The sequence below is a fragment of the Echinops telfairi genome, unplaced genomic scaffold (assembly GCF_000313985.2).
Source record: "Echinops telfairi isolate 266 unplaced genomic scaffold, ASM31398v2 ScPeMD7_3533;HRSCAF=4204_1, whole genome shotgun sequence".
Classification (NCBI taxonomy): Eukaryota; Metazoa; Chordata; class Mammalia; order Afrosoricida; family Tenrecidae; genus Echinops; species Echinops telfairi.
Window position 1 is genome coordinate 10,409,634 of NW_022107432.1, and position 10,652 is coordinate 10,420,285.

The 10,652-nt window shown below is 37.2% G+C and overlaps 1 protein-coding gene across 1 annotated transcript in view; it reads right to left on the reverse strand.

The window, feature by feature from the left end:
* Positions 1 to 5,196: 5,196 nt before the first annotated feature.
* Positions 5,197 to 10,652, reverse strand: part of HCRTR2 (hypocretin receptor 2) — a 104,449-nt gene continuing 98,993 nt past the window's right edge. Inside the window, exons 6-7 of the mRNA XM_004696346.2 lie at positions 8,768 to 8,889; positions 5,197 to 5,531 (exon numbers count right to left, since the gene is read on the reverse strand). Coding sequence (XP_004696403.1) covers positions 5,302 to 5,531; positions 8,768 to 8,889 — 352 coding nt within the window. The 3' untranslated portion in view covers positions 5,197 to 5,301. The remainder of the gene's footprint in view (positions 5,532 to 8,767; positions 8,890 to 10,652) is intronic.

The window sequence follows — 10,652 nt, forward strand, 5'->3', positions numbered from 1 at the left end:
CTTGGATAAGAAGGAAATTTGTATTCTTAATCAATTCCCAGGTGATGCCGATGCTAATATCATGGTTCAGGAACAACCATGTTAAGAACCACTGATGAGAGCAAAATAATGTTGACTTTCATGTTGTCCTTAGCAGATAATCTTACCACCAATATCTCTCACAAACGACTGCTCTCTCCCACACATTCTCTCTGTGCTCTCCCCTCTCTACGTACTAGAAAAAATAAGGATCTAAATAATTTACGTCTGAAATGTTGCTTGACTCTTAAGGCATAATATCAATGTTATTTGAAGTTATTCTTAGATTATTTGAAAAGTTAACTTCTTTCAGCACAATCTGAAAAATTCCGCTTTCTTTGATGTGGTGTGAATAAAACACAAAGGAGGCTCTTAAACTAGATAGGGAGAAAAGGACAGTTTTAATGTTTTTCTTTCATGATATTGTTTTCAGTCATGACTGATTTTCGGTGATATTCAAATATTTTCAACATACCTCAAATGAGAAGTTCGTTTGTGCTTTAAATTGAGTAGTAAAAAAATAAGCACAAAATGATAAAATCTTTCATGCTACGATATGAAAACTAACTGTATAATATTTGGATGTATTACTTTTCTCTGACAGAGCCACTGGGTGGAGGGAGGGGCAACATATTGATTTTTATCTTCTGTGGAAATCTCTTAAATGTTGTGCTTTTTATCTTTCGTTTTCATAATATGAGATCAATTGCTTCTATAATATGAGAGGATAAGCATATTTTCAGGAGCACTTATTTTAAAGTTTAATTTTTAGCTATAAAATTAGAATTTTTAGAGGTATAAATTTGAAATATTTAGTGTTTAAATCCAAGATGTTACTGTTGTACACATTATACAGATTCCTACTTTTTATATGGGGTTAAGGAGTAGTAAGGCTATCAATTTTTTAAGCACATGCTCAGCAACAGACACGGGTAGTTTGCTGTCATCGAACGTATCACTGCAAGAAGGCGTAAGGATGCAGTGTTCCTACCTGTGAGGGAGATGGATGGGTCTCTTCACATTTGCCCATCTTCATCCAGCTATTCCTCGAGCATATTTGAAGCACTTCAGATCTGGTGGACCCATCTCCCTCAGTAGACAATATCTGTTTTGAAATCCTATTTCCCTATTAACAATGATTTAGCCCTTAGTCCTGTGGATGCTTTGGGGTAGGCATTTAAAAATATATTTGTGAATTTTAAATAAATGCCAATTGGTCCCACAAAGTTTCCATTGCATTATCCTCTCCAATGTGGGACACAACTGTGATGCAGTTGTCCACTCTTCCTTTTTATTTGTACTTGCATTCTTAATTTAATCCAGCAATTTAATAGACTGTGTCACTTCTGTTTGTTAAAACATATACGTTTTTAAAATGTGATTTTATCTTGTTCTTTAATGTTGAAGTATTTCTTTAGCTCTTTCCTTAGGGGTGGAAAACGTGTATCAATAGTTACGTCAACCACCACTTCTCTGTCACTTTGTAGTGTGTGGTGACTGGTGTGTGGCTGGAACCTATGTCACTGGTATTTCAGATACCAGCAGTCACCCAAAGTGAACTAGTTGGAGTAGAGCTTCCAGACAAATAGACACTATAAAGAAAGATTAGATTGTCTACTTCAGAGGAGTGCTATTGGATACCCTACAGATACTATCAAAACACCGGCAGTTACTGAAAGCCAAAAGAACATTGTGAGAGATGGTGCCAGGAGATGAGCAACTCGTCAGAAGGCACTCAAACTACGACTGACGAAGAGCTGCCTTCTCAAAGTATGGTCAACCACAGTGACACAGATGGAGGAGTAATACCTTCAGGACCTTCATTTACTCGTGGGACATGACTGAAAAGGAAAAGAAATGCTTGCAAACATCTATTAATAATTGGAACTTGTGAATCTAGAACAATTTGAAGTTATTAAAAATGAAAAGATACAAATACAGATCAATATTCCAAGTGCTAGGGAGCTAAAATAGAATGGTATTGGTCATTTTGAATCAGAAAAACATACGGTTACTATGTAAGGGATGATAATCAAGAGGAGTGATGCTGCATTCATCTTCAAAAAGGACATTTAAAGCTGTGTCTTAAAGTTCAATGCTATCTGCGACAGGATCATGTCTATCCACATATAAGGAAATCCAATTAATAGAAATATAATTCACCAGATATATGCACCACCAACCATAAAGCTAGTGATGAAGAAATCTAAGAATTCCACTCAAGACTTCAATCTGAAATTTATCAAGCAAGCAATCAAGATGCACTAATTATTGGAGATTGGAATGCAAAAGTTGGAAATGAAGAAGAAACAGTAATTGGAAAATATGGTCTTGGTGATAGAAACAAAGCTGGAGATTGTATGATATAACTTTGCAAGACCAACAACTTCTTCATCAAAAATACCACTTTTCAACAACACAAAAGGCAGCTACACATCATGCACTTTTCCAGATGAAATGCAAAGAAATCAAACTGACAATATCTGTGGGAAGACATGATGGAGAAGCTCAATATCAGCATCTAAAGCCAGGCTAGGGACCAGTCGTGGAACAAACCATCAATTGCTCATATGTAAGTTCAAATTGTAGTTGAAGGGAATGAAAACAAGTCCAAGAAAGCCACAATATGACCTTGAGTGTATTCCACCCATATGTCAAGAACAGATTTTATGCATTAAACACTAATGACAGAAAACTTGATGAGGTGTGGGAAGACTTCATGAAGAAAACACAACATCATTCAAAAGACAGGAAAGAAAAGAACAGTATGGATATTCGAAGAAGCCCTGAACCTTGCTCTTAATAATAAAAGTAGCTGCAACAGGTGGGGAAAAAATTGGTGAAGTAAGAGAACTGAAATATCAAAGGGCTGCTTGAACAATGTAAAATATTATATGATCTGTGCAGACTTAACCTTAGAACACCAAAAAGGAAGACTACACTCAGCATATCCTAAAATTCAAGAATCAAGAGAAAATTCAAGCCTCAAGTGATAGGATTTAGAGAGTCTATGGACAAAATATTGGATGATGCATGAAGACTCAAAAGTTGATGGAAAGAATACACAGAGTCATTGTACCAAAAAGAACTGGTCAAAATTCTGACATTTCAAGAACAGCATCTGAGTAAGAACAATGGTACCCAAGGAGGAAGTCCAAGCTTCACTGAAAGCATTAGCCAAGAGCAAGTCTCCATGGATTGCTAGACTACCAAGTGAAATGTTTCAACAAGAGATGAAGTGATGGGACTTCACTCTTCTATGCCAGGAAATTTGGAAAACAACTATTTGGGCAACTGACCAGAAGAGATCCATGTTTATACTCATTCCAAAGAAAGGTGGCCCGACAGAATGCTCAAGTTATATCACACACCAGTAAAATTATACTGAGGATCACCCAACAACTGTTGCAACAGTACATTGACAGGGTGTTGCCAGAGGTTCAAGTGGAATTCCGACCAAGGTGTGGAACAAGAGATATTGCTGATGTCAGATGGATCTAGGCTAAAAGCTGAGAATACTAGAAAGATGTTTACTTATGTTCCATTGACTATGCCAAAGCATTCAACTGGGTGGATCATAATAAAATACCGGTAGGCTTGAGAAGGATGGGAATTTTGGAATACTTCATGATGGTCGTCGGGAAGCTGTACTTAGATCCAGAGGCAGTTGTACAAAAACAAATATGATTCAAAATCAAGAAAGGTGTGAGTCAGGGTACTTACTCAATTTGTATGCTAAGCAGGTAATTAGAAAAGGTGGATTATATGAAGAAGAATGTGGCATCAGGATTGGAGGAAGGCTTATTAACAACCTGTGATATGTGACAACCTTGTTGTTGAAAGTGAGTAGGACTTAGCATTTTTTAAAGAAAACAAAGAATTGCAGCCATCAGTATGGATTAGGACTCAATGGAAAGAAGACCCAAATCCTCACTAGACCAATAGGTAACATCGTGATCAATGGAGAAAGATCAAATTTGTCAAGAAATTTATCTTGCCGGTATCTGCAATCAATGCTCATGAGATCATTGCAGTCAAGAGATCAAACGATGCATTTCATTTCTTTCCCCGAATGATCTCTACACCTGTTGAGAGGTGAAGACATTATTGGACTAAGGTGCACCTGACCCAAGCTATTACAGTCTGTTAAATTGCCTCCTATGCACTGGAAAGTTGGATACTGAAGAAGAAAGACCAAACAAAAATCAATGCATTTGAACTGTGGTGTTGATGAAGAATATTGAAAATTCCATGGATTGCCAAAAGAACAAACATCCATCTTTGAAGTACAATCAGAATGCTCCTCAGAGGCAAGTGGGGCAAGATTTCCTCTCATGTGCTTTGGACATGCTGTCACAAAAGACCAGTCCCTGGAGATGGAAATCATGCTTGGTAAAGTGGACTGGACGGGCAGAAAAATCGAGGAAAGCCTTGGATGAAATGAATGGACACCCTATCTACAACAAGAGGCTCAAACGTTAAGAACAATTGTCAGGATGTCATAGAACCAGGCAGGGTTTCATTCTGTTGTATATCGGGTCACTGTGAGTCAGACGTGGTCCCATGGCCCCCAACTACAGTAGCTACTTCAACATTTTAGTTTTAATAGAGCCTTACTTGTCATGTGTGAAAACTGAAAGCTAACAATGGGGAGATTATAAAGCTGAGAAAATTGTGTAAACATGTGATAAATTGAATTAAAAATAGCATCCTTTAGGACTTATTTTATATATATTTTGAGACATACCTTTTGAATTATTTAATACAATGATCTATTTATACATAGAAATATTCTCCCAGCCTTCATATTGTAACTTTAGCCTTTTGTGTTCTTTAAAACTATAAATATCAATGAATGTGTGCCTGTTGTTAATGCAGTAAATATTTTAGACTTCTTTTTATGCATAAAAGAAAATTATTGGATAAAATCTGGTGATTTTTAGTCATAACATGGAATGTGAGGGATTAAAGTAACAAGGGATTATAAAAAATCTTTAGAAATGTTCACACATTTACTTGGTACTTAAATCATACTAACTGTAATAAAAGTGAACTTGATTGAAAGAAGTTCAATGGGAGGTTAAATTTCATACATGTTTAAATCAGAAGTTGCGAAATTATTTTAAACTGCCTTTTTTATTTCCAAAGAACAACAGATTTTAAAAAAATGATCCACAAAGTAATATTAGGTTTAGGTTATTGGGGTAAAAAAAAATGGGGGTTTACAGAAATTTAGAAAAAGAATCGTTTTACTCAGCTATCCTTGACCTCTGAAGAAATAGTCTACCAGTTGTGAAGTGGCCCTGTTCCATTGACTGCCGGGAGGGCGCTTATGCTGGTTAGCACAACTTGTTCTGAGAGTTTTGAGACATTATCAAAATTGCTGATCTGGGTGGTCAGGGACTTGCGGCTCTCGGTGCTCGTGCGCCCCCGGGCGAGCCTCTCCTCCTGGCCATGGTGCACTCCAAGGCAACAGCAAGCAAACGCAGCCTTAAATTCCTCTCGGAATTTTCCTGGCAAACCAGGGAGACAGAAAGGAAAAGGAATTAGGTGTAAAAGAGGTTTCAACAAATCATGTAGAGGGTACAACTTAGTTGTTCCCTTGAGTCCAACTAACAATGAGGTGTAGTATTGGTAAGGATGGGGGAAATAGGAAAAGGAAATTGGGTTTATTGGAAGCATGGTAAACTTTTGATACAATGAGGTATTTCCATAAAATGGAATTGATTTTCCTTTGCGACCCTCGGAGTTTGTTTTATTCACTTTTAGTCAAATATTTCACTTTTAGTCAAATACCATAGATGTGTGGACATGAGCATATTTTAAATGTGTAAAATCAGCTCAATGAATTGCCATAGGGTAGACTTGGATGCATGGCAGCCTCTCTTGTGTCGAAGTAGAATTGGGCTCTGCGGGGCTTTCAAGAGCTGAAGTACCAGTACATCTCTGGACTCTTTCCTCCACTGTGTATCTGGGTAGACTCAAAACTTCAACTATTTGGTTAGCAGCCAAGTTCATTAACTATTGATGTCACCAAGTTCTCTAAATCTACAGGTATCATATATTTGGTCATTAAAGAAAGAGTCACAGAGGCATTTAGTAATATCAGAAATAATGAAACCGGTTATGCAAAGTGAAAAGCATGCAGAAATTACTTCTGTGTTGCACTCTGCAGAAGAAACTGTTCTGCTGACACAATCAGTTCATGAAAATGTCTACATGACATTACATTGTACAGAAAAATATCTAAATTTTCACAATCTCCGTCTGGCAGAACAAACGCTCTAGCTGGAAAAAGAAATAGGCACTTAAGAAGGAACTCATCTTTTAATTTCTGAGGGAAGGTCATAGATCTATGAAAACAGAAGAGTCATGAGTGCAACAAATGTACAAATGTCCTTGACACAATAATATACATATATATGGATTATGATAAGAGTTGTATGAGCTCCCAATAAAATGATTTAAAGAAAAAGAAAATAGAAGAGTCATCATTACAAAGATTTGTGACAGAATTGAGAATCATTATTTCTCCTCTCTGAGCCTCAGTGAGCCCATTGGGTAATTGAGAAATTAATTGATTAAATTAAATGATCAAATGAACGTTAAATGTATAATTTCCATACATCTTCCCTGCTTCATTCTTAACTCCTACATGGGGGCTTTGCTGGTTTCATGGCTTTTCTCCACTAAATTTTACTGTCTCAATCTAAAGTGTTAAATGTCCTTAATCCAGCGGTTCTCAATCTGTGGGTTGCAACCCCTTTGGGGGTCGAACGACTCTTTCACAGGGGTCGCCCAATTCATAACAGTAGCAAAATGAGAGTTATGAAGTAGCAACGAAAATAATTTTATGGTTGGGGGTCACCACATGAGGAACTGTCTTAAAAGGGTTGCGGCATTAGGAAGGTTGAGAACCACTGCCTTAATCAAATCAGCTTCACTTTCCCTAGGCTTACAGAACCACAGCTTTCTATTGCCTCTTCTCCCTTAACCCAAGAAGAACAACATCTAATTCTCTGACACCAAATATGGCTTTTATTATGGAGGCTTGGGTTAGGAAATGGAGCCTTGTGGCATGTGACTAACAGCTTGGCTACTAATCAAAAGATCAGAGGTTCAAACCCACCAGTTCCTTAGGAGAAAAGAACTGGCGATCTACTCCTATAAAGATCACATCCTAGAAAATCTTTAGTGACCTTTCTGCCTTGTCTTATTTACAGTTTTACTTCGAGTTGGTGTTGACTCCATGACACACAAAAGCAGGGTTTAGTGGGGTAGAGAAGCCGTGTAGGAGAAGCGAGTGAATTGTAAAAACCAAATACGTCACTGTATGCCCCATGATTCTCCAGAAAACGGAGACAAAAGCCTGTGGGGTTTTTGTTTGTTTGTTTTTTAATCTAATGGACTGGTTGGTTGTCTTTGTTCATATGGATTCAACCAGAAAGTCAATGATGGCATTGGAAAAATGCATGTACTTATTAAGTATACAACAACATCAAGAACTGAATCTGTCCTATAAATAAATACATTTCTATCTTTTAGAAGATAGAAATGAAAAAGACGTAACCCACAGTTTTGATTGGAGGGACAATATAATCGTGTAACTAATTGAAAAAAAATGTTTCCATCAAAACCACAGATGTTTATAAATGACACAGTAATTAGTTAAATAACTTTTGATAACCACTTGATTCCACAAATAGAATTAGACTGTTAAACATGTAAGTGTGTCAGTTAGCTAATATATTATTTAGGAATAAATATATTTACTTATTTTTTGTGGTCAGTGCAAAACCTTTTGATAGACTTAATTATTAACCATATGACACATGTATTTTGGCTAAGGACACAATACACGAGTAGTGGTGTGTTTTTTAGATGAAATTATTTGATACTTCTGAAAATCTTAAACTTTAATATGACACCAAGGTTCTATATCATTCCTTTCTAACAATTTTTTGCATTCTTTCTGTTTTAACACTTCTTCTATGTCTTATAGCAAACAACAACAACAAAACCCCAGTCTTTCCTTCAGTGAATCATGACAGTGTGAATTCCCTATCGTAAGGCAAGGAAAAAGTATCACGACCATTAGGGCAGATTTTTCTCATTGTGTAGCTATTACACTTTTCACATAGTTTGACTATTCTAAGAACTCTGGCCATTGATTCATTGTCATTAGTTAGAATTGTGGTTCATACAAGAGTGTGGAAGTTACATAATCTCCTGTCACCTTGAGGGAAGGGATGGAGTCTAGCCTGTCAATCAGGTCATAGCCCATGAGGCTTCTGTGGGGGCATGACCTTCTCATGAGGATTCTGGGAACTCCTGTCTTCCTCCCTGGATACAGGACACACACTCTCTCTGCTTGACATTCCTGTTGACAAGCCATATGGAGACATACTGATGGAGCCAGAGCCCTGGGGCTGGAGGAGTCATGTGCAGACCCATGCCAGTGCTGAGATGCTTCCACCGCCACTGGATCTGCAAGACTTTCCACTACTGGACTGTGATCTTCCTGCATTTGGCATCTTGCATGGCTGCATGAGTCCAAAGAGGAATTTATGGACTAGTAGACATATGGGCTAATATCAGACTTATGGACTTCATCTGCACTGGGCTAGGATGTTTCTCAATATACAAATGTTCTTTGTTATAAAGTTCTTTCCTAAACATATATGAGTCTCTCTGAATTTGTTTCTCTAGTCAACCCAGACTAACACAAAGAGAAACAGTGAAAACTTACCGCTGAGAAAATTGTAAATAATTGGGTTGGCGGCACTATTGGCATATACAAGCCAGTGTGAAAATGTAAACCAGGCATATACAGTCTCTCGGTCTTCAGTGTGGGTAAACATCCCAAATACTCTGTAGAAAAAGAAACAACAGAACATTCATAGTGAAATTTGGGGGGGAAACAAAAAGTTTAAATAATGCAACTCAGTGTTGAACAAGGATCATTGTAGGCACTGCCTGACCTCTGCAGATTTTGACCACTAATGGGACTTGGAGACCACATGGCATTAGATCATTTCACGACCCTACTCTCCATGAAATGGTTAGTAAATCAGAAGTTGATTCAGTCAAAAAATAAAAGCCTCTCCTTCGAGTAAAGGGGAAATTAAACATATTTTGTGGAGAAGAATACAGAAGTTGCAACACATGTCTACCTCTCTGATTTTGTTTTGGTTTTAAAAATAACCAAGTGGAACTCGGTTCGTTTTCCATTACACATGCTCGTTAAACAGCAGCGCCGAAGTGCTTGCATTGTCCTGTAACTTGTATATTGATCCAAGTATTACATTTCTTCCCACTCCTGTCTTCTCAGACTTGCTGACATTTGTTTTCTTCTTCTTTTTGGAAAAGAAGAAGAATGATTCGCTAGAAAAACTTCTGGTAATTTCTCAAAGTTCATGAGTTTGAGTTTTTGTTTCTTCTTTTAAATCCCATAATCATTCATTATGATATCATTCAGGAATATTTTCGAAGAGAGATGGAGCCTTCTACTCCTATACTGAGTTACAGTCTCCAAATCCCTGAGGAGCAGTTAAGATGGGCTTCCTACTTAGAGATGTCTGATTTGTCCAAAGTCAAGCATTAACCTATATTAGGTAACTTGTGGCTGTCTACTAAACATACAGTCTGAAAATGATAATGTGTTTCCTGCAGGAATCTCTATCATAGTAATATACTTTGTGTACTGTTGCTATGTTTTCTTTTCAATATGCAGGCATAAGTCAGAAATGAATTGACTGAATAAGGTGGTACCAGTGCTTTCTATATGAAACCTAGACAAATAGAATGAGGAATATGCTTTGACCCTCAATGTCAATGCATCTATAGGACAAACAAGAATTGCTTTAAAGAACTTGATTCTGATTAATGGGATAAAACTGTTATGTTGCAAGGAAAAAGCTCTAGGAATTTATGTGAGAGAGTAAAGAAAGCACAAGAACAACATACTTGCAAAAGTAATAAAAGAGATAATTTGAAGAAAATGTATGTGGTAAAAAAAAGTAATTTTCTGAGTGCTTTGCTAATTGTGAATGTGTACATGTGGAGAACATTATGTTCAGACTTCAAAATCATTCTAATTTAACAATCTACTTTCTCCATGAAAAGTCACTTGTTTCCCTAAGCAAGAAAGGTGTAAGGTATCAGAACAAGAGATGCACAAGTAGTTATTTGTAAAGAGTTGAAGAAGCCATGGCAAATCTAAGTACAACACAGACAAATAGAATCAATAATGTGAGTGGTATTTCCATAGATTTGAGCATTATTAAAAGATCATACAGAAAAAAAATAAAAGAGTATGCAAGGGGAAAAAAGAAGAAGAATACCGCTTCATGCTCATAAAGTTCTTAAGATCCAAAGACACCATCTAGGAAAAGACTGAAGCTGTTTAAAATCATAATCTGTAAGACTAAGTCTGCAGTAAATACCACTACTCCACAACAATGCCTTGTACTTCTTTTTCCAGTGTAGGAGGGCGGTGGTGGTGGTGGTGGTGATGGTGATGGTGAGGGTGGTGGTTGTGTTAGAAGTGGTGGTGGTGGTGATGGTGAGGGTGGTGGTTGTGTTAGAAGTGGTTGTGTTAGAGGTGGTGGTGGTGGTGATGGTGAGGGTGGTGG